The 23767-nt window shown below is 60.8% G+C and overlaps 1 protein-coding gene across 1 annotated transcript in view; it reads right to left on the reverse strand.

The window, feature by feature from the left end:
• Positions 1-7118: 7118 nt before the first annotated feature.
• RCSD1 (RCSD domain containing 1) overlaps positions 7119-23767 on the reverse strand; it is a gene marked incomplete at its 5' end in the record, with an annotated part of 36807 nt that continues 20158 nt past the window's right edge. The window contains 6 exons of the mRNA XM_054587602.1: positions 7119-7282; positions 10220-10891; positions 12139-12342; positions 13247-13318; positions 16768-16857; positions 17461-17562. Coding sequence (XP_054443577.1) covers positions 7250-7282; positions 10220-10891; positions 12139-12342; positions 13247-13318; positions 16768-16857; positions 17461-17562 — 1173 coding nt within the window. The remainder of the gene's footprint in view (positions 7283-10219; positions 10892-12138; positions 12343-13246; positions 13319-16767; positions 16858-17460; positions 17563-23767) is intronic.

The raw sequence follows: 23767 nt of genomic DNA on the forward strand, positions 1-23767 counted from the left end.
AACTCACGGGACATTCTTAACAACGTGCCCTTAGGTACGAATGTTACCCTCATTTAGCAATGAGGGAACCCAGGCCCTGGGACGTTTAAGCAGCTCACTGAGGCCACGTGGCTAGAAGCGGTGGCTGCGGGTTAGGAAAGCGCCGAGATCGCGGCAGGTGGGCAGAATGGGGTGGACGAGGGAGCAGAGGCGGCTGCCTCGGCGGCTCGGAGGGCGGACGCGGCAGCGGTGGTGAGCAGGGCCTTCGCTCCGGCACCTCGCGCAGCACGGAGCCGACGCCGAGGCCCGAGGCAGCAGGGGCGCGAGGTCTCCGGCGGGCCGGCTCTGGCCTGGGCTCCCCCGAAGCCTCGCCTGCCTCAGCCCTGCGCTCGCCCTCCTTCCCTAGCCCCCCTCCTCCCGCCCTGCGGCGAGTGGTCGCCTGGCAGAGGCTCCTGTCTCTGAAGCCCTCTCATCCTCAGCTACCTTTTTAAATTCGAGGCCACGGACCTCACAGCCGGCAGCCTGGTCCCAGGGCTCTCCGAGGCCCAGGCGGCGCTTTTGCCCTCTCGCCTTTCGAAAGCTCTGGTGTGCCCCGCCCTCTCGGCTCTTCCCCTCCTCCCGTCCTTTCTCCCCCGGGCAGGTGGCCTGGGGCTGCCGCTCGCTCGGCGAGGGAAGGTCAGAACTAGAGCTCATGCCCTTGGGGAGGGTGACAGGGAAAAAACGACGGAAAACGTCTCAAAACAAAGGGCAGAAGCTGAAAAACCTTTCACTACCGCCTCCTGGCCAAGCGGCATCTCAGATCCCGCTGCTCCCCGGGTAGGAGCGCGAGCCCGGGGCGGGCAGCCGCGGCCCTCTCTTTGCTTTGACGGTCCTGAAGATTCTGCCCGTGCCCCGTCCTTCTTGTCCGAGGCCGCTTTCCCCCTTCTGCTGAGCTAAGGATTGGGAGCTACAAGATGCGCGTGGGTTCGCGGTGAAGGAGGCGCTGTCAGCCACCGGGGCCAGTCCCGGGCGGTCGGAGCTTTGCCCTCCCCGCTCAGTCTGCCCTGCCGGGCGGCGGCGCCCTCCTCCTGGGGTGCGGGGCGCATCCTCGCCACTCATGGCCCTCCCACAGGCGATGGCAAAGCGGCGGCCTCTGCTCCCTTTGTCAGGGCCGCCTCTCAAGGTTCCTGTTGTGAGTTGTTTTTTAATGCCCGATGCCTGCATTCCCATTGTGCGCCATGGTTTCACACTATCCCATTGAGACAACAGAGCGTGATGTGCTTAATTATCCTCCTACTGCGGGATAGATACATGGCGTCCAACATTTCCCTGATATAAATATTGTTTGATTGCCCCACTAGCGTACGTACTTCCCGGGTTTTATGTGGTTTCCGTGGGACACGGTCCGGGACTGGCGTGCCCGGAGGCGCGACCACTCCATGTCCTGCGGCTGGGCGTGCAATTCCGCGCCCCGAGCTCAGCGTAGCTGCTTCGCACGTGAGATGGGAACCCACGCGGGAGACGAGGCCCTCAGAGAACTCTGGGCCCGGGGTTCAATCTTCTCTCTCAACGGAAGGGATGTGGTGGCGTCAACGCTTTTGCGAATGGTGGCGATGTCGCGAGTGCTGTGGCACGTGGCAATTGTGACTTGGGCTCAGACGCACGGGAGGGCGGAGACGAGGTTAGAACGGAGAGGTCCGTTAGGAGGCGGTTAGAACAACTCTGGGGTGGCATTTCGGCTGATGCTGGAAACCGCGCGTGGTTTTTTCAGTCACTTCCGGTGAAGGGCGAGGGGCTGCTTCACAGCCGACGCGCGTGCCGCTGAGCCCTCACCCCGTGTGGACTAAGGGGTGCAGCCGCGGCCCCGGCGGGGCCTGGCCTGCCCTGGGACGTGAGGACGCACTTGGCCCTGGCGCGTCTGCCGTTCGAGGGAAGCGCCTGCGAGCCCGGCACGCGGGCGGCGGGCCTGCGCTGGGCCTTGCTCGCGGCCGCGGGCGGGGCACCGGCTGGGCGACCTCAGGCCGCGGCAGGCCGCGCGGAGACGTGCTGCGCCCGCTGCAAGCCGCGTCTGGTTGAAACTGTGTTTCTTTTTCCAGATTCCGGTCTACTGTCCTGCCGTCGCTTCCGCTATTTATTAAAAACATCTCTTTGGGGTTCCTCTCGACGGTCCTTTTCTTCTGAGGTTTGGCGCATGCCGCCCTCTGAATGTTTCAGTCCCTAAATCATCCGGAGTGAGCTTGGGGTTGCCTGTGCCCTTCATTTCCCATTCCAATGCTTTCCCCTGATTAAAGTTGGGAGGGGGCATAAGGCCATAAAGTGACAGGAATCTATGGTCCAGATCATGAAAAGAACTGCTTCTCACTAGGACACCTTCACTGCCGTCGGGGGCCTTGTTGCCCGTGTGTTTTCCAGATTTGGTCTTGATCCACGGAGAGGACACATTGTATGGTTTCCATACATGATCAAAACCGTGATTGTTAGGCTGAGGATAGCATGTTACAAAAAAGAAAGATACATAATGACATAGGGTCAGATCCCAATTTTGTAACAATGAGGCATTAAAAAGAAACACAAAACATGGATACAAGCATTAAAAAGCTAGAAGAAAATTCATAAGCTATAAACACTAGTTATCTCTGGGTACTGGTATTATGAATAACTTTATTTACTTAAACTACTTTCTTGTTCTTTGCAAATTTTCTAAAATAAAAATATATCACTTTTATAATGAGAAAAGTTAAGGATAATTGACCTTTATTATTTTTTTAAAGATTTTATTTATTAATTTTTAGAGAGCAGAAGGGAGGGGGAGAGGGAGAGGAACATCAATGTGTGGCTGCCTCTCATGCGCCCCCTACTGGCGACCTGGCCTGCAACCCAGGCATGTGCCCTGACTGGGATTCAAACCAGCCACCTTTTGGTTTGCAAGCTGGCGCTCAATCCACTGAGCCACACCAGCCAGGGCCATTTATTGTTGTTTTTAATTTTTTAATATGAGCATCAAGTGTACAGCATAAGGGATTAGACATTTATGGACTTTACGAAGGGATCCCCCCAGGAAGTCCAGTGCCCACCTGGCACCAAGCACTTTTAAATCACCAAGAAAACAGGGTTCTTAAAACTGTGTCTCCTCGTGTTGGTAGAATGAAAGGAGACAAAGAATGAGAGGTCGCACAGGTCCTTCTGCGCTTTCCTAGCATGATGCTGCCAGAGGCTGGCAACAAGGCTGCCACTGTCACTCCTGAGGGGCCGTGCCTGGCACCAGCCAGCCCCCGGGGCCCCACGGGTAGCCCGACAGGGGCAACTCGCATGGGAGAAGCGGAGTCAGCCTCCGGCGGTGCCCGTCCTGTGAGGACCAGCCCCCGACTCACTCTAGGGTCTTGTTCCCGAGTGCTGGTTAAAGAGCAATCCAGGCCACTCGTTCTTTAAGACAGAAGCCACTGGTACGTGTGGTAACTGACTCTCTAGGTCTGTTTAAGCCCAAGTGAGTTTTGATGCAGAACGACAGCATGAAGGGCCGGAGTCGTAGCCCGTTCCCACGGCTCCCTGCGGGGCCCTGCCTCCCTCGCAGCGTCTCCGCGGCTGTGCCAGGACCTGGGAGTGGGCTGCTCCCGCGGAGGAGCCCACAGCTTCCCAGGAGGAGGAGGGGGAGAAGTCTCCCTGCCCGTTTCTGAGGTGGGTGGCTTTTCGCTGTGGCTCCCTTGTTGCTGGGAGACATCTACCGCATTTATCATCTGCAAAGTCTCACAGAACCACAGTTTCCTGCCCATCTGCCCGCAGCCAGGCCTCTCGGGCATCCCCACGGCTCTCCTGGGGTCTGAGGGCAGAACTGGAAGCGTGTTCTTCTCAGCGGCCACAGCCACTCTGGGCAGGACACCCCGCAGCCTGGGCCGCCCCCCTGGGAAGTCAGCAAAATGTGTCTCCAGCCCCAACCCATGTTTTGTGCACTTAGCTCTTCTCTTCCACCTGCTCTGGGAACGGTTTCCACAACCAGCCCAACTCACGGCGCGATGCCGAAGGGGGCTTAGCTCCTGATGCTCTCGAGAGGTGCGGTCTGACCGGGAAGGACGGCGGCTGCCCGGGGAATCTGCCACCGATTGTGACGTTTCAGGCATGTGGTGCCAGGTTAGAGAGGTGCTGGGCAGCGGTCAGTGCCAAACACAGTCCCATTCCGCAAGCGCGGCAGGCATTCGCCACCCGGCAGACGCTGAGCCCTGACCACACAGGAGGCTCCGAGCGCCGTGAGGAGCCACAGGCTCTGGACACAGCGACACCTCGCTGCCGAAAATAACAGGCTGACGTTCTTTGGCGGCTTAGGAACACTGATTGTTTTATGAGTAAATAAACTCTGCTCTGAACTGAAAACTGAACTCTGCTCCATGCTCTTGCCGTCTTCGTAAGCCACCTGGTCATGCATCATAGAGAGACGCCCCTGGGAGGAGTGTCCATACACCGAGATCAAGTGGGGTTTATTCCTGGGATGCAAGAATAAAGGTGCAGCGTTTTCGTAATTAAAAAGAGACATTCCCTTCAAAAGAGCAAAAATTAAACGTATTGCTGGTTTCTCGGGAGAAGACAAATGGAACACGTTAACGTGTGAAAAGAGAGTAACTGAAAGTCTAGAATTCTATGCCTAGCAAAAAGTGGTCTTCAGGATTTAAAGGGAAATCATGGCATCTCTGGGCCTCAAGACAGAGCCATTGCCAGCAGGCCCGCCCCGGAGGGAGCCTCAGCCCAGGCCTCCAGGCGGCAGTGGAGTGAACCTCAGCAGAAGTGCAGAGGGACGAGGCAGGAAGGTTGATCAGAAGGGTAAAATACGTGGGTAAATCTAAGTAAATGTTGATCGTCTATGTGTGAATGTGTGAATGTGTGTGTGTGTGTGGGCGGAGGGAGCGGGTCGGCGTTTTCCTGCAGGCCTGCTAAGGAAGCCTGGATGGAACAGGCTCCCCAGCCCGGTGGCCGCCTGGGACACAGACGGGTTCCTTTCCTGCCCCGTTTTGAAATTCCAGAGCCAGCCACGCAAATGCAACACCTTTTGGCACAGGAGGCAGCCCAGCAGAAGCACCTCGTGAATTCCCCCATCCCTGTAACTACCCCTGGAAATGTGGCCTCTGGTTTTGTGTTTATTTTTATGTTTTTACAAAATAGATCAAACTTTGTGATGCACAGGGAAGGGGGCGATGGGCGGGGATTTTGACACATCACACATGCTCCTTCAGTGTCACAGTCTTGTCCCTTTTTATTGCTCCTTTCTCATTGGCTACTGCAAGGTACAGACCCTCCAGATGGAAAATAGAGTTTTGCTTTCACATCCACATGCCAGGCTTTCCGTTCCATTTCTTTTCCAAGTCAGGGAAGCAGCAGCCTCCTTGTTCGCCGCATGCAGCCGCCATCACGCACACAGTCATGGAACTCCTGCCCGGCTGCGCGTGCAAGTGTGGAAACCGCCCAGAGATGGACAGCAATAAAACCGTGGGTTGCCCAGGTGTACATCTCTCTCAATAGCTGGGTAGATAGCTGACGGATTATAGAGAAAGTAGACCCCAGAGTAACCCACACACCACGCCTCCAAAACTCTGCTAAAATCCAAAGCCTATTATAGTATCGGTCTTCACTAGGTTACACGTTTTAGAAAATGCATTATATTTAAAAGATTTTTGAGAAAATATATATCCCAAATACGAACACTACCCTGCATTAGGAGCCCCGTAAGTGGGATGAGGAGATTGAGGTACCAGCGGTGAGAGAAGGCCTCGTGGGCCGGGGGACGGTTTTCTGGAGCTGGAGTAGAGCGAGGGTCTGGCAGACCCCCAGAAAACCTGTGAGCGGCTGCCAAGTCAGCACCTGAACCCTGAACCCTGAGCTCCTAAGGCCCAACCCGAGAGATTAACCCCGAATTTGGATTGGCATCTTTCGGCGGGAGTGTGAGAAGAGGGGAGAGGCCGTGAGCCCAGCAACGGGCATTCGGCCCCCCGTTCCTTGCAAGGACTCCCGTCCTCTGCAACAGAACATAAAAGCGAGAGAGACCCCGGGGGAAGCGAGGAAGACCCCCACCCACCCCTCCGGAGCCCGGCAGGAGAGCCTGGGCCTCCTTCAAGAACAGCGGCCCAGGGAAGCTGCAGAGGATGTTTTTACTATGTAGCTTGCACATGGCTGCGCTCAAAGCACCTCCCAGGACGTTTCCGGTCCATGCTCAAGGGCCGCCTCCTGGACGTGCACACATCACCCTCAGGGGCGAGTCGGAGGGTGGGGGCGGGCGCCGGCCTGCACTGGTTTGCTTCAGGGTGAGGAAGTGCGGCAGAGCCCAAAAGCCCCTGACCTCCTGCCTGGCTGCGGGAGCCCACCGGCGGGGGAGGGGGAGGGGTGGGAGACCACCTCTCCTCCCGGCAGAAGGGGGCAGCCGAGCCCGTCGCCTCCTGGGGGGCCATCCACCAGGAAACTGAGGGACCAGAAGGCCCCCTGCTGCTGGACAGATGCATTATTTTTTAATGTTTCTGTAATTTTCTCTCCTAGGCCAATGTTTTAAAAATGGGTTGGCCAGTTCAAACTGGGACCATGCTGAAAAGCTGTCTCGGTGTGGCCCGATACCACGTAAGCCTGGCAGGGTGTCCAGCCTTGTGGCGTCTCCGAGCCGCACTGGGAGAAGAAGAGCTGTCTTGGGCCACACACTGAATGCACAAACACTAGCGAAAACTGATGAGCAAAAACAGGGTTTGAAGTAGATTTTGGGTTGGGCCACATTTGTAGGTACCCTGGGCTGCACAGGCCGCAGGCTGGACACCCCGGAGCCGGGTAAGGCCTTACTGTAGCTTCGGGGACTCGTGCCTTCAGCAGTACTATTTTCCCTTGGGCCTGGCCACCTGAACTTCGTTTTCCTTACACTAGAGCATGGTAAAAACTCGAGGTCGGTACAAAGGCGATCACTTTACACACCACCTGGTCAGCGGAGTCCGGGTCCGAGGTCAGCCGCAGGGATGGGCGGGTGCGGGCTGGCTCGGACCCCAGGGGCAGGCCAGTCCCCCCGGGGAGTTGTCACCGCAGTAAATTGTTTTAAATAAGTTTTTTTTTTTTTAAAACCTAGTCCATCCAGTAACACAAACGCAAGCTGATAAAAGTCTGCTGCCCTCAGACCCAGTCTCCGCCCGGGGAGGGGCGGGACGGGGCAGGGCAGGAACGCCGGCCCCGCCCAGGCTGGGGCTGTGGGCCTCATTTGCTGCTACCATTGTGGCCACTAGTTCCACGGAGACGCCTCCATCCGCTTGGCCGCCAAGCACAGGGGAGCGGCTCGTCTTTACATCTTAGTGTCCTGGGCAGGGGCGCCGTCCTGCGAACGGAAGAGGAAAGGATGAGCCGGGGAAAGGGCGGGGAAATCCTGCCACCTGCCGGTCTCCTCGCCGACACCAGGCCAGGCAACAGTGGTATCGTGGCAGTGACCGTAATAAAAATGCTGTGTGCCTCATGTAGTGTTCGCACGCGTTGATTCTCACTTATCCTTCTCAAAAGCATTGTGGCTTAGGTACTTCTCTTAGCTCTGCTTTATAGACGGGGCAGTTAAGGCACAGAGAGGGCCAGTGACTCCCCCCAGGTCACACAGCTCAGCAGTAGTGCAGTTGGATTTAGACCCAGACACCAAAGCTTCGGCCCTCAGCGACGAGGTGGCACTCGCTGCCTGTTCTTTGCTGCCTGGCTTCCCAGGTCCTGCTCCGCCCTAACCTCTTACCTATTCACTCATTCCCACACAAGTTCACCATCCAGAAACACTGCCCAGAAATCTTTGTCAGCATGACAATGGAAAAGAACGCAAACAAGTTGAAAATAAAAGAGTGACCCTTGAGTGGGAAAAATGGGGGGGTCCCGCAGGGGCCCCCCACAAACATGTCCACCCCTCTTACACCCGCGGCGGTGTCTTTAGAGATGATTTCTTTTCAAACAGTTTTCTCTCTTCTTTTACAATCCATTCATTATTCACTTAACAAAATGTTTCTTAAAGAGCCTGTAATGGTCCAGCTTCCGTAGCAGGTGCTGGAGATGCAGTGGGAGTGGGGGTGGGGGAGGGGCGTGGAGGGAGGGGAAAGGGAAATAGTGCCCATCTATAGCGCAAACAGTGACACACGCCCTCATGATCAAGCAGGACAGCGAAGGGAGGAACTGGGCAGGGAAGCGCTAAGGGAACTCAAGAGTGGGAAACTTCTTGGCTTTATGTTACAGCTAATAAGCTTAGTCACTTATTAACAGTAAGTAACGAATGCACGTAGAAAGCTATCGTCCCGTGAACTGGGATGACCGGACCCGCCCTGACTCCACGAGACCACGAGCAATGCAGCCAGGACGGCGACTGAGCCTCCGCGTCCCAGGGAGGGACCTCAGCAGCCCGGCACCCGGGCGAGGAGTCGCGGGTCAAGCAGTTGAAAGGGCGCTGGGAAGGCCACGGGGCTGCACTTTTATCTGACTAACCTTTCCCCTGAATTCCTGACCCCTTGTCTACTTTTCTCCTGAATTCCAAACTCCGCATCTGCGTTTCTCTTCTCCTTATAAGAAGGGCCGGTGTGAGGTGAGAGGTGAGACGGTCTTGGGGCACATGACCCGCCGTCTCCTCAGACCACTGGCCATGTGAAGAAAGCGCCCGCGGAGATTCAGTCCCCGTCTCTACGTATTGGTTCTGGTCGCGACAGGCAGCGCAAACGCCGATGTGTTCGGGTTCAGAACGAGCCTCAGGGATGTGAGCACAAAACGTGGGCGTGTCCGCAGCTCTGTGAGCGGGGAGTGGGGGGACGGGGAGGGGGACGGGCCTCACGACGCTTTGGATTTTATTCTGAGGGCCCTGGGAAGCCACAGGACAAGGGGTGGGGCCACGCAATGGGCTGTGTCCCCTCACAAGATACATTTAATCCTAACCCCCAGCCCTGCGAGCCTGGTCTTATCTGGAAATGGGATCTTTGTAGAGGTAACAAAGACTCTCAGGATGAAATCTTTCTGGAAGGAGGGTGGGTCCTCCAGGTGAGGTCTGGTGTCCGTGTAAGAGAGAGGAGAGGGAGTTGGGAGACACAGACCCAGGGAAAGGCCCTGAGACGCCGGGGCCGAGGCCGGCGTGAGGGGGCGCCGAGGAGCGCTGGCACCCCCGGCGACCGGGGCCGGCCCGCGGCAGGTTCCGCCATCGGGCCCCCCGGGGAACCGACTCGCCGATTTTGGAACTGAAGCCTCCGGAACAGGGAAGAAAGCCATCTGTTTGTCCTAAGCCACCAGGTTTGTCTAATTCATTATGGCAGCCCCAGGAAACCATCCCAGGAGGCACTTTAGCCGTGGGGACATGGTCTCCACTCACACACACACCCCTTCAGGTCGCTGGGCCGAGAGCGGGCTACACGGGCCGGAAAGATGGAAGCAGGAAGCCGGACAAGAGGCTAATGTGGCAGGAAGCTGATGCCGCCAGTGAATGAGTGAATGAATGGGTGAGTGAATGAATGGGTGAATGAAGGAGGAGGGAAGGGAAGCACCAGGGGTGACGAGGTTGATGGGAGTGTCAGCTCAGTGGGAGGGGCGGGGCCCTGAGTGATCACCCAGGTCCCTGCGGGGCTGGCCCTGCCCCTGAGGCAGACCCCGGAGGCCAGGCAGGGAGGAGGGGTGGGGAGGCGGGGACAGAGCTGCCAGCCCTCGGGCTGGTCCCAGCAGGAGGGCAGGGCCCGCGGTATCTGCCTCCTCCCCGCAGAACTAGCCGTCCAGCCCCTGCTGTGGACACAGGCCACCTAAAGTCCCCTTCTTCAAAGGCCCAACTCCAAGGCACCTGGGCCCTGAGGCTTCTGCAGCTTCCGCGGCCCTCCACACACACATCGCTCCTCCCTCCTGGGCTTCGGGGTCCCTAGGAAGACCCCTCGCCCTCCCTCTGCCCTGTTCTGCCTTCTTTCATGTGCCTAGTGCAGCAGCTGCTCTCCCGGCTTGGGCTGGGTTCTGGTGCAGGGGAGCACACGCCTCCCCCCTCGAAGCCCCGTGGCGGGTGGCCTGCCGCGACCTTCCCTCGCAGCGAGTGGCCCTCTGTCCGAGCTGGGCAGTCTGGCTCCCTCCACCCGCCAGAACTCCGAGTCAGCGAGAAGCCCGAGAGGGCGCGAGGCTCGCTCCCCTTTGCTGCCCTTCTGTCCCGCCCCGTCAGCAACAGGCTGTCTCAGTCCGTCCTCGGTTGCTGTGCCCAGAGCTGACCCGTGAGGGACTGTAAGCCACAGGGCAGGCCCCGGCCTGCTCTCTCCAGGGGGACAAGAGAGCCACCTACCTCTGTCTGGGGGACCTCACTGCCGGTCCTGGGGCGGCAGCCGGGCTCCAGGGCGAGGCCCTCCTCCTGCTCTTCCTTGCCCTTCCCCTCCTCCGGGGCGAGGCCGCCCTCTTCTCCTCCCGGGGGACCTTGGGGGGCCTCTTGCGCTGCGGCCCCCTCCTCCGGCCGCGTCGAGTCTTGGCTGTGTCCTGCGGGCTCCTCTTCGCCGCCAGCCCCCTCCTCCTTCGCCGCCGTGGCCTCCTCCTGCCCCGCGGCTGACCTTTCCTCCGTGGGGCTCCCACGCCTGTTCTCCGCCTCTGTGCTGGGCGCCGGGGACGGCTCTGCTGCGCCCTCCTGGGCCTCCGGGGCAGCCTCCGCGGGCTGCGGGGCCTCCTCTGGGGCCAGGGCCTTCTCCTCCTGCTTCTCTGTCCTGCTGGACGTCCTCCTCAGAGGGGGCTTCTCGCGGGACCCCAGGGCCCCCCTCCCTTCCCTTCCCAGTGCCCCCTCGCCAGGCGGAGGGGAGCCTGGGGCCTTGCTCTTGGACTGGAACACCTCATCCCCGGCTTCTTCCTGGGCGCCGTTCTCCTGGGACAGCCCCGCCACCCTGAAATCTCCCAGCTCCCCGCAGTCTGACTGGGACCTCCGGAACCGCCGGGAGGGAGGGCGCCTTTTGATGGAGCCCCTCGTCCGCACCTGGAAGAAGGTATTAGGGAAGGTTACCGCCAGCCTGTAAGAAGAGCCAAGAGGAAAACCGCAGGTCCTTCCTATGTAAGCCCTCCAGCCTCGCAGGCCGCCCAAGGACCGCCGGTTTTCTGGAGAATCACCGCTGCTGCCTGCGGATGAGAGGCCAGAGCCCCAGGGACGGGGGATTCCGCGGTCACCTGCAGACTCTGCCTCCTGCAGGCACCACGCTTTCCATCCAGCAGGAAAGGGAGCCTATGATTTTATTGCCTGGTAAACAGTGGTCCGTCTGGTGTCTAACTTAGCAATTTTATTCTAAGCTGTTTTCCAAATCGCCAGTGAAGAGCCCGTTCTTTGAATGTTCTCTGAATGAGCGTTGCCACCTTGCAGGCTTCCTCATAAATGGACAAGCCAATAAAATATATCCCTATTTCGCATCGGAGGTCTGTTCTAACAGTTTGAAAATTGTACTTTGACAGAGGCAACTCCAACAGAGAGGAGGGTTAGGGGCCCGATGGTGGTCTCTCCCTGGCACAGGGACTGCGGGGTGCAGAGCTGGACAGCTGGGGACCGCCTCCCTCCCTCCGCCCTCCCCATCCCCACCAAGCCGACCGATCCTGGGAAACCAGGCAGCCGGGGTTCTTTCCTTAAAAACCTCGGCCCCTGCAGGCTCTGCCCCATTTGTCAGGCACCTGCTTGGGCTGGACTGGACTGTGTCTCTAATCCCTACCGCCTCCCAGAAGGGCCAGGCAGCTGATCAGTGGAAAGGAAAGCACACAGAGTACCACGCTGTGAGTACTTCCGTGGGGCGGCGTCCACAGAAGCCCGCTCCGCCCTGCGGCCTTCGCAAAGGAGCCAGCCCAGAAGAGCACTGGCTGGGACTCGAGCCATCCTAGGGCTCTCAGCTGTGGTCCAACCAGGCCAGGGCGGGGTGTTTTGAAGCCCTTGGACCCTCCCACCCGTCTGCATGGATCGCTGACCAGGCCGTTAGCTCTGGTTTTCAGCTGTGACGTAACCGTGCGCGGGTGGGTTCAGTTCCCGCCCCGCCTTCCACCCCCATGCCTGCTTTTCTGCTGAGGGTTACAGGGGAGGAGAGGAGCCGGGCAGGCCGGGAGGAGGCTCGTCTTGGCTCCGGGGCCGCCTGCAAAGCAGAGGGGACATTTCTGTCCAGTTAATAATCAACTCTGACTGCAGCTCAGACATGCCCTCCTCTCTCAGGAATGTCCAGACAGACCCCAGGCTCTGAACCCGGACGTCACCTTGTTGTAGCAGGGCAGGTGGCTGCCCTCCGGAGGCTGGTCGAAGCTGATGGGCACCTCCTCTGGCCCGCTGGCCGCAGGCCGCACGCCAGGGCTGCTGGGCGTGGAAGGCGGGCTGTGAAACGGGGACACCGCGGCCTTGAGCCCAGGACTCTTGGGCGAGGCCCCAGGCAGCAGGGCGGCCGGGTCGAAGGCTAAGTTGGCCTGTCGGGAGGAGAAGAAACACTTCAGCCGGGGGCGGGCGAAGAGGGGGTGCAGCAACAGCGTTGGTTCCCACCGTGGAATGTCTCCAGAATTCCAGAGCGCGTTGTCACCTGGTGGGGGGCGGGGGGTGCAATTTTGCTTCCAGGAGGCAGTCGGCAATGTCTGGAGGCATTTTTCGTTGCCACAGCTTGCCGGGAAGTGCTGCTGGTGCCTTGTGGGGGGGACCCGGGGATGTGGCTAAACGTCTTTCCACCCCCACGGCAGCCCCACGGGAGAAAGCGATCCAGCCGCCCTAATGCTGAGGCAGAGGGTCCCAGGTCGAGAGCAGCAGGAGCCGGGTCGTTACAGTTTAGATCTCTGGTACTGACGCCCTTATACATCTTTTATTGGATCACGGGTGAGAATCTCGTCTCCCCAGCAAGGCTGGGAGCTCCAGCGCAGTGACTTGCGCCTCATCCCATGAAACAGCCCGGCTCTGCTGGCTGGTGAGCTGGTGCAGGGTCGGGCGCAGTGCCTGCCGCGCAGTGGGTTCGGCCAGTGCAGCGCGATGCTGGGCCACTGAACTTCAGCCCCGTGTGAGGCTGACGTGGTTGGTGGCTGCACGCAGGCCTGGGGGAGAGGCCCTGGCTATTTCTGAAGAGTTCCCTGCACCATGACATCCTTTCCCATCAGACGCCTGGAGTGTTCCGTTACCCGCCAGCCACTGTTAGGTGTTAACTGCGTGAGCTCGTGCTTGACGCGGCCTTACTTGGCCCTGTGTCTCCAGGGAGAATCCTCATCTTTCAGGGCTGTTGAGCCACTAGCTGGTAGTCAGAGGCCAGCTCTCCAGGTGACACAAAGACATGGCCCTGTCGGGTGAGAGGCGGGGCTGGGAGCGAGGTAGCGGCGCCCCGTGTGCACTCACCTGGAGCTTCTCGATCAGAGGTGAGTTCTTCACCTTGACCTTGGGGAGGTGGCTCGCGTTGGGCGGTGATTTCTGTAGAGCACACAGACCGAGAGAGTCGGGTGAGCGGGGGGGGGGGGGGGGAGGCAAGTGCCGGCTGGAGCCCCAAGCCGTGACTGAGACGTTGGTGTCACCACCCAGCCTCGGGGGCCCGGAGCCTCCCCAGGCCTCCCTCCTCCCTGGTCTCCCCACTGGCAAGACCACTGAATCCCTGGGTCCGAGCAGGCGGGACAGATGTCCGTCCGGAATGCCGGTCTCCTGCCCCGGGAGGAGTGACTTCACGGTCATCCTGGGGGAACAGACTGTGTCTGAGAAGGGACTTCCCTGCCCCCATGGCCTTCAACAACATGAACCAACGCCTGGAGGGAGTTTCTCAGAGAAAGGGCAGAGTGACCCTCTTCTGTGGGTCACAGACAAAATAAGAAACCACAGACCGGCAGTGAAACCTGACAGGTATTTTCAGAATTCCCCCTTGAACTAATGATGTTTTGGAAAATCCCGCAATAAATGATTGTTTCCCAAAGGGCTGAATATTCATTCTGATTACTCAGACATTTATTGAATATCTACTACATTCCAGGCCTTGTGCTGGTTGTATAAAGATGGGCTCTGTTAGCTGAAGATATTTTTGTGATGAACGTATGTAGCGATCTTGTCTGTCTTTGATTTTATATTACCTAAAAAGATGGATTCCTCCCCGTTTTATGAAAAATCCCTACAGTTAAGTCTGGCTCCCCAGGTATGTTGTTCCTCACATGCAAGAACGATGGTGATGAAGAAGGTGGGGGGGAGGGGAAGGAGGAGGGACTTCATACTGTTGGACAAAAAGAACAAGAGGAAGAAGAAGGAGGAGGAGGAACTTCATGTTGATGGCCCGAGGCCGAGGCAGAAAAGGGGTTCCCCGTACTCTGGGGGCCCACCCGAGTGCCCGCCCCCAGGCACTGCTCTGCCTGAGCCACAGGAGGAAGAACAATGCTGACCACTCAGAAAACGTCCGGAGGGGACAAGCTCGGCCAGGGAAGGGCGAAGCTGATGCCACAGCACTGCCATGCCCTGTGCGGGGCCCAGACTTCCCGGAGAGCAGCGGCAGGGGATGGTCCCTGCCCAGGACCTGGGGGGACCCCCGGGACAACAGGAGCCCCAGCAGCCGCCAGCACCCCCAGCTGAGACGCCACCACTCACACGGCCCGCCGCGCCCCTCGGGCGACCTCCACGGGGCCCTTGCCCAGGGGAGCACAGGGCGCGTCCAGCCCAGCCGGTCGCCCTCTGCCGCTGTGTCCGGAGGGGAAAGTTCACAGGGGCCAGCGTTCCTGAAGACGCTGTTTTAGAAGCTGCTGCTGTGATTTTGCTGACTGTGCTCTCCTTCTGTAGTGCTGTAAACCCGTCTCCTCCCCCTGATCTCTGCCTTCTGAGGAGGGGAAACGTAGTGAGCCTGGCCCTTCACCGCACGGCGGGCCCGGGAACCCAGCTCCGGCTCCCCAGGCCCCTGCCCGAGGGAATGGAACTGCAGAGCAGAATTCAGTAGAGCCGCTCATGCAGTTCCCAGACCTGGCAGCAGGTGGCAGCATCTCCCAGCCATTTAACCTACGGCGCCAGGCCACCTGCCTCCTCTCTGTGGGTGGATCTATGTCCATACAGGACACCCCAGTGATGCCTACAAGCTACGGACATGATGTCTCAGGCGGGGGTGAGTTCAGCCCTTCTCTGGCAGACCAGGCAGGGTCTGTGGACACATCGAACAGCCTGGTCCCCCTGGTCTGCAGGGGCTGAGCCCCCGGCTCCAGTCGGTGCGGGCGCACGGGAGGCCAGGAAGCACACGGGGTGGGAAGGCCCTTTCCACATTAGGAACCAAGGGGCCACCCGCCGAGGCCCTGCCTCCCGGGCCCCCGGCCTCCCGCCATTCGGGTTCCTGCTGGCGGAGCGAGGGCGGCCACCCGTCAACCCAGCCAGGCGAAACCTCTCACGTCCAGGCGAATGTCAAAGCGACAAAAAGTCACCGCTCTGGGGAGTGACGCCCTTCCTGTGCACAGGCGGCCTGTCCCTCCGGCAGGACTTGCCCTCTGACGTCCACCGGCTCTCGGCCCGGCCCTTGGCTCAACGGCTGGCTGGTGCCCGCTGTCGCCGCTGTTCCTGCACGGGGCCCTGCATGAACCGGGCCCCTCCGTCTTTGTCAGGCAGCTACAACGTCCCCGTCCAGCCCCCTCCTCTGTCTGGTCAGTGTTCTTGTCTGTCTTACAAAAAAGGAGGCAGTGCGGAGGCGCTCTGGGGCCCAGGCCAGGTCCTGGGGCGGGGGGTCAGCCCGTCCCAGCACAGACCCCAAGCCCAGAGGGCGGCAGAGGGCGGAGGCCACGCGGAGGAGCCAGCCCTCGGCGAAGAGCCGCGTCGGTGCCTGTTTGGTTGCGGCCTCGGCCGGGCCACGAGCGGGTGAGGCCGCAGAACCCTGATGTCGGCGCGGAGGAGACCCTGCCAGGGGCCTCCGTGCTTCCACACCTGCGCTTCTTGGCGTCCCCATCCCAGAAGAAGACCCCTGTTCGGTATGTGTGGGTGTTCCCAGAGCGGAATACACCCTGCCTACCCCACCGGGAGCGGCCGAGCGCCTGCCTTATCTGCGGGCTTCTGCCTGGACGCCTGGGGCTGATAACGATGCTCGAAAACCACGGATCTCCCCTGATGTGGCACTTCAGAGTGGGGAGCAGGGAGGCACCCAGAGGCTGGCCCCAGTTCACACGGTGTCCAGTGCCTGTCCTCAGATGCCGGTCCCGGAACGGAAGGGGACAGGGGTTGGAGCAGGATCCGGGAGCTGTCCCTGCTTGCTTGCACCCCAGGCTGGATGAGAAAACGTGCCCATTCCTTTCTAGCAGGGACCACGGCCAGAGCGAAGGATCGTGGGCCACGGGGACAGGGCCTGGAGAAATGGCTCTTGCAGACAAACGAGGCAACCAAGCGTAGGCGAGCCTGCAGCCCGGGGCCCCGTTGCCGGCTGTGCCCAGGACACCAGGTCCTTTCCCACGTGGGCCGCACGGCTATTGCTCTCAGAGGGCCGCGAGCCGCTGCGCTCGGGGTGGCTCCCAATGACCCCAGCAGCGGCCAGCCTTGACTGCCACGTCACAGTTCCGCCTGAGACGAGTGTGGCCCTCTCCCCAGGCGCTTCTCTGCTCGGAAGGTCATTAGGCCAGAGCTGGGAGGAAGCATGACTTGCCCGGCCCCTGGCTCGAGGTGGTGAGACTGCATAGGGCCTGTCTTCCCTGCGGAAACCCCCAGCCCGAAAGCCAGCGGGCCTTCTCCAGCAGGTCAGTCGAGCTGTAGCTCAGCAAGCGAGCATGGAAGGAGCCCCGCGGTCAGCATCCAGGACGCAGCGAATTCATCCCTGAATCTACAGCGGGGGCATCACCTGCCCCGGGGTCGAGGGCGAAGTGTGTGAACCTCGTGTCCCCTCCTGGGAGGAGGAGGAAAGCTCCCCAGCGGCGCATCCGCGCACTTACCTCCTCTCCGTTCTGGCCCAGCTCTCCCTTTGGGGGGAACAGGGGGAGGGAGCAGGGCGGTTTCCTTCTGGCTGGTTTACTGGCCGGAATCTGGAGGGGGGAGAGCGACGGACAGACAGAGAGGGAGCGAGAGAGAAGGCGAGTCAGGCAACGGGGAGGAAGAGGAAGGAGGAGGAGATGGTTTGAGGGATGTTTGGGGGCGTCTGGAGGAGGAGAGAAGGCAGGGAGGGGTGGCGTGTCCTCGAGACGGGCCATCAGCCGCGCAGGTGAATCTTGCGCCCCAGCTGCCGTCTGCCTGCGCTGCAGCAGCGGATGCGCCTCCCTGGCTTCCTTGCCGGCGCCCTGGGCTTGGGACGGGAGCTGGGGCGGGGCCATCCTTATTCTGAGCCAGACCAGGCCGGGCACAGCGGGGCAAGGTCGCCGTCTCCACAGCGGGCGACGGAGGTGGTGCCGAATGCAGACATGCGGCTGCGGCCCGGCAGGGGCTCCGACCCAGTCAGCCTCGCTCAGCAGGGAGGAGCCTGCCCGGCCCGCAGAGGCGACATTCCTCACATTCAGGGGGACCCCTCTGTGGCTTCTCTTCCTAATTTGGTAATGACCACGCTTCCTCCCTCCTGCCCACTGGCCTGACCCAGACTTCCCCTTCCTCCGGCCCGCCCTCCCCAGAGAGGGGCTGCGAGGCGCCTGGCTCACCTCCTTCGAGGCCGCCGCCTGCTCCCTGAACCGCCCGGCCAGCTGGGCCACCGACGGGGGCGCCGAGTTGTCCACATTGGCATTGGTCTCTGTGGGTCTTTCCTGGCAAATGAAAGGGAGGTGACAGTTAGCAGATGTGCACCTGGCTCAGCTCAGTGTCCGCATGGGGGGCCACACCAGGCACTTGTTTCGTGGCCACGAGAAGGGGCTCGTGACAATGAGGTCTTTGAGCTGCATTCTGCAACTGGCTCCTGCCTGTGAGGTTTTCTAAAAGCACCATTCGGCCAAGCACGTTCAGTGGATGTGGGAGGCGCGCTGGGCCCTGGCCGTGGCCCTGGAGACTGGGGCCGCCCAGCGGTCCGGGAGGCACACGAGCCCCGGGCTCCTCACGCCGTGGCCCCAGTGACGGCCCTGGGGCCTCCTTCCCTCGGTCCGAGGAGGCCGCGGGAAAGGGGTGCCCGTGGCCGAGTTCACCACCTGTCCGTGGTCTGTCCCCCTACTTCATCAAGTGCCTTGGGGGTAAAGTGTTCAGCAACTTTCTGTCAAATTAATAAGTGCCCAGTGCGAGAGACAGGCAGCCTGGCAAGGGGGACCAGAAGACACTGTCCATCTGTCACCAGCTCGGTGGCCTCGGGCAAACGACCTTAGGACCTCTCTGTACCGAGACAAGGACGGCAGCAGCACACGCCCCGGATGGTTGTTCTGGGGACCAACTGCCTTTCTATAGAAAGGGCCGGGGCGTCCTGAGCTCAGGGGCGGACCCTCGGAGGGCCCAGGGGGAGAGGCAGGGCCGGACTGTGCACGGTGCGTCCTCACTGAGACCCTCGCCCCTTCTGCCCCCCCGTTCCTTTTCGCTGAAGGAAGCAGGTGTCTCCGAGCTGGTCCAAGCCCCGCTCTGCCTCCGGCACCGGCGACCGGGGTGGGCGCCCATCGCCCCAGGCGCCTGCAGGCTCGCTGAGGAGGCCGAGGCGCTCCCGGGGCTCCGCTCGCTCCCACGGGCCATTGGTCACCGGGCTGCACCGGGTGAGTCAGCGGGGGCGGGGAGTGGCCGCCCCGCGTCTGTGAAGCTACATGCTGCCTGCGTGACCGCCTGGTTTTAATAGTGTTCTTCACGTGCCCAGTCCCAGAGCCTCTCGGCTTTTGTTCTTGTGACCATGACGATGGCATTGGTTACACAGGCTGCGAACGCCCTCCCAGGCCGCTGCCCAGGCTGGGGGGCTGCGGAGAAGGCCCCGCGCTGCTACCCCCAGGGTCGCGGCCTGCAGAGGCGGGCCGGGCGCCCTGCAGCGGCAAGCCTGCTCCCCCGCGTGCCGCGCTCAGGCACACACGCACGTGTAGGCACGTGCGCTTCCTAAGGAGGGCCTAGGACGTCTTGCTGTGCTTTCTGACTGGGGTTTCCCTCCAAAGTAAGTGTCAGCAGCCCTGCGATGGTGCAGGCGCCACCCCCCACGAACCTCCCTTGGTGACGTTAAGTGCACAGGACAGCCCTGGCTGGAGCGGCTCAGTGGGTTGGAGCATCATCCCATAAACTGAAAGGTGGCAGGTTCGATTCCCAGTCAGGGCACATGCCTGGGTCGTGGGCTTGGTTGCTGGTTGGGGCGTGTGGGAGAGGCAACCGATCGATGTTTCTCTCTCTCTGCCTCTCCTTTTCTCTCTCTCTCAAATCAATAAGCGTGTCCTTGCGTGAGGATTTTTAAAAGCACACAGAACAAAGCTCTGTGAAGAAGGCATGTTTAGAGATGGGGAGAACTAAGGCCCTGGACCTTCAGATCTGGGAACAGATTGGGAGGAAAAGACAGGCCCCCCTTTGCTGTTTCCTGCTATAATTCAAGTTCATCCGCATCCCAGCCTGAACATCAAACGCTGACTTCATATAAAGATGTGAGGGGTTTACCCCTAGTCAAGACGCCGGAGTTTCCGGTAACGTGGGGAGCGCGGGCGTCGGAGGCCCCGGGACTGCGCCCGGCGTGCAGAGCTTACGGGACCCGCGGCGTCTGAGCTCACAGGCCGCGCGAGGAACGGTGGGCGGCAAGCAGCGCGTCTTGCTGGGCTGGCAGGGGCTGGAGGCGCCGAGCGGCTGATTGAGCTGATCGGCTCGTCCATCTAACTTCCTGCCCACATAGCCAATCGGCCTCTGTCGCTGCTATTTATTGCTCAGTCCTGCTGACCACGCACTTCACCGCGGCTCCAAAGGCGCCTGTCGCCGGTGGTGCAGGAAGATGCATTCCAGATAAAAATAGAGCTGCCCAGGAATCAAAAGCCTTCCCCAAACTTCCCTGTCCCAAAACGGGGCTTGGCTAGGGGCTCGGGAGCGAGGGATAGAGGAGGCTTCTGGGAGCCCTCAGGGCTTAGATGCTGGAGTGAAGGAAAGGTTGTAATTTGTCTGAGTCTGCTTTCCTGGAGCCCAGTGAGTGGGTTTCCTTTGGCATGTCTGCGGACCCCAGAGCTGGCCGAAGCCTGGCGGGTCTGCTCTCCAGACGCCTCCTGGTCCCTGAAGCCCAGAGAGGGCAAGCAGCTCAGGCAGAGTCACACAGGAAAAGCCGACCAGGGTAGCCCAGGGAACCCATGACTCCACCCGCCACTTGCCCGGCAACGGGCTTCAGTTAAGTAGCATAATTTCCGAAGGTGCTTTTCAAACAGTAAAGCGCTATATAAATAGGGAGGCACAACAGAAGATGCATGGCCTAGGGAGCGCGGTGGGGGCAGGGCCAGCAGGGCCCAGGGCTCAGCCTGTCCGAGGCTCAGCCTGAGTTTCTGCCCTGCAGTTCCGGCAAGTGTGGCGACCTCTCACGCCCTCGGAGCCCCACACAGCTCAGCACCTGCGCCCCGGGCCAGCAAGCTTTGCTCCCCCGGAACTGGGAGGGGTTTCAGACAGTCGGGCGGTGCGCGCCCCTCCCAGTAGGACCATGCCTACGCCATCACTTCCGAGGGACCAGCCGGCGGCCCCTCCGGGATGCTGTGACGGTTCCAGGGTCGTCTTGACGCTCTCACCTTACCCTGGCTCTGCGGTCCCCCTAATGGTCCTCATCGCCACCCCGGATGATGGGCACGCCCCCCAACCTTCGATCTGCTGTTGTCAGCAGTGCGGCGCCCTCACGACCCGCTTCCCGCCACCTGCACACCCTCAAAGCTGCCCCGCAGGCGGCAGCCCCTTTACTTGGGGTGCTGGGGGGCCGTCTGAGCCCGCAGCACGCACAGTGAGGGGGCGGCTCCGAGTCGCACGGCGTATCGGTTCACCCACCCTCCAGGTGTCCGTGAGCCGCGACCTGCTTGTGCCCGGGGCCCCCAGGGGAGCGGACTCACGGGGTCGGGTGCATCAGGTCAGAGGGGGGCGGGGCCCAGGCCTCACTGGGCCCACGGCGACGACCGTGTATGTCCATCTGGGAGTCAGCCTGTCTTGAGGCTGGCCTTGCACTCGGGGATGGGGCCAGTGTTCTGTGGATCTCAGGACCCTGCGCGGCTGGACGGGGCAGTGGCCTGACCTGGGCAGGCTCCAGGCGCTGGAGACCATGAGCGGGACTCGGTTGGGAAGAGCTGGCGGCTGCCCGGGCGCTGCCCAGGTCCCTGGCACTGGCGGCTGGAAGGATGGGGCTGCTGCTTGCAGGGACGGAGCCCCAGGAACACGGGGCTGGGAGCAAGGGGACAGATGGCAAAAGGAAAAGGCTCAGAAAGGGTACGCGGCCGGAACAGAGGGCCCGGACAGACCCTGAGGCGCCCGCCTGGGACTGGAACTTGGCTCCCGTGGCAGGTGGTGGCCACGCCTGCGGATGGGCAGCTGAGCGAGGCCGCCTAGGGGCAGGGCGGGGCCGGATGCGTCACCCCTCCGTCCAGGTGGGCCGCACGCCCCACTCCTCCGTCCCCGTCCTCCTCCAGCGGTGGCGCACGAAGGCCGGGGCGCGGACCTCATCAGTCTGGGCAGCGTGGCTCTTTTCTTTTTGTTTTCAGGGCAAAGGGGAGGGTGTGACAAGCGTCACCATGCGGCGCTGGGTGAAGGGACGGGCTCGCTCACTCCCAGAGCCAGCAAGCACACCCACCACCCAAGGCCCTCCAGGTGAGTTTAATGCTCCCTGCACTTGCCCTCTCGCCAAGGTCAGTCTCATGGGAAACCTGATGTCACCGAGGGTCCCTCCCAGTCTGGGGGGGTGTGCTGGGCCCCAGGGAGCCTCTGGGCCAGAGCGGCCGGAGTCCCGGGGGCCACGGGCCACCTGGGGGCCCCGCGGGAATCCCCGTCACTAGGGGCCATTTCTGCTTCCTGAGTGGGAGTGGCTGCGTGGGTCCTGAGGCCTGGGACACTTGTCCTTCAGGCTGCAGCAGAAAGCTGAGGCATAACTTCTAAGATTAGAACAAGTTGCCCAAGGACCCGGGCCTGCCTCCCAGTCAGCTGCAGACTCTCTGGTTACAATGGCTCCCCTGCCCCCGCCTCCCCTCCCCTCCCCTCCTTCCCTAGGATCCACGCTGGGACGGTCTATTGAGGCCTGCGTTCCTAACCAGCACCACCTGCCTTCGGAGGCCAGAGCCTTGGGAGATCACATTTGGGGGCTAGAGGCGCCCATCAAATTCAGTAACAGTCAGACAACCAACCCAAGGAAAACAGGCAAAGTGTTTGAGCAAATACTTCACCAGAGAACATACAAGAATGCCTAATAAGCACACTAGTCATCAGGTAAACACAAATTAAGGCTGCAAAGAGACGCCACCACACACCCACAAGAATGGCAACAATGGAGTGAGCCGACAACACCAAGTGCAGGCGCGCGGCAGGGCAGCCGGAGAGCTCCCGCGCCGTTGCTGGGAGCGCCGCGTGCCACAGCCACTTGGCAAAGTATTCTGGCAGCTTCTTGTCAGATGAAACACACACCAACCACGCGACCCAACAATTCCGCTCTTGGGTATTTGCCCGGGAGACGAATGCCTATGTCTCCGTGAAGACTTAGAGCAAACGCTGAGAGCAGCTGTGCCCGCAGTCCTGAGGGAAGAACAACCCAACACCCACCCGCCGGCCAGTGGGAGCGCACCTGGGTCACACGCACGCCGCAGCGTGCTGCTCCGCCACGGGAAGGAGTGAACTGGCGCCACACGCCACACGGTGGATCGCGATGCGCCAGCTGGGGAAGCCAGACAGGAGAGACTACGGCGTGACCCGTGGGCGCAGCTCCCCCGAAAAAGCAGGGGTGCCCACGGGAAGCGGGTCGCCGGGTCCCGGGGATGGGCGGGGCGGGGGCTGACTGTGGAGGGCCCCGCGAACGTCAAGGATGGAAGCGCCCTCTGTTTTCCTTGCAATCTGGATCTCGCGGCAATTACGCGACGGCAGCACCCATCAAATCATACGTTCGTCAGGGTGAATTTTACTATGCGTAGATTTTCTTACAAATGTGAAATCAATTGTCTAAATTTTAAAAAAGTGCTCATCCTAGATTTTTTAAAAAAAGGTCGGGGTGCACTCTATCTGCGCGAGGTCTCCTTCTATTTGCCCCTTCTAGTTGCCTCCCGTGGCACCCCACTTAGTCCGTGGCCTGGGCGGGAGGGCACCATGGCCCACGAGGTTGGCAGCCGCCGGGCCCTGCTGCCAGCTCTCAGGAAACAGGAACCGGGAGGCCTGCGCGGAATCCGGGCTTGGCGGGCCCAGGTTGGAATCTCATGTTACAATTTATGGGTTGTGGGATCTCGGGCAATTGACTTACGTGCTTCCAGTCCCATCTGTCAAACGTGGCCAATGACACCCTCTCAGGGGCCATGGGGATGCTCAGAGATAGTGTTTGACCAGAGCGTTCGGGTCCAACTCCAAACTCTGCTTCTCACTAGGCGTGGGATCTCAGGCAAGACACTCGCCCTTACTGAGCCTCAGTTTCCCCACTTGCACAATGAAGCCCTTATCTCCTCTGATGGTTACAAAGACCAAATGAGATGATGCACATGAGACCCCGGCACAGGACAAGCTGCCGCCTACGTCGCCGACGGCCACACAGCAGGTGCCAGGTGGAGTGAGGGCTCCCATGCACCTTGTGGAGACGCCGGGCCGTTGCCAGTCGGTCCTGAAGCATTACTGGCAGGGGGTGCAGGGTCCCCTGCCCTGCGGAACGAGTCGGAGACGGGATGGGTTGGTGCCGCACCTCGGAGTCAAAGGAATTTACAAACGGAGCCTCTGAGTCACACAAGAGAGCAGGCTGGGGTGTGACTCTGGACTCCAGTTACGAGTCACCTTACTCGTGCCGGCGCTGGGGTCGTTTGTCTGTCTTGGGGCTGCTGGGAGGGCGGGGGACAGGGCCGAGGCCGGCCATGAGAGGGGAGGCCGCTTTGGGCCTCCGTA

This window comes from Pteronotus mesoamericanus, unplaced genomic scaffold, assembly GCF_021234165.1.
Source record: "Pteronotus mesoamericanus isolate MK-2021 breed Mesoamerican mustached bat unplaced genomic scaffold, CSHL_Meso_final scaffold_1186, whole genome shotgun sequence".
Classification (NCBI taxonomy): domain Eukaryota; kingdom Metazoa; phylum Chordata; class Mammalia; order Chiroptera; family Mormoopidae; genus Pteronotus; species Pteronotus mesoamericanus.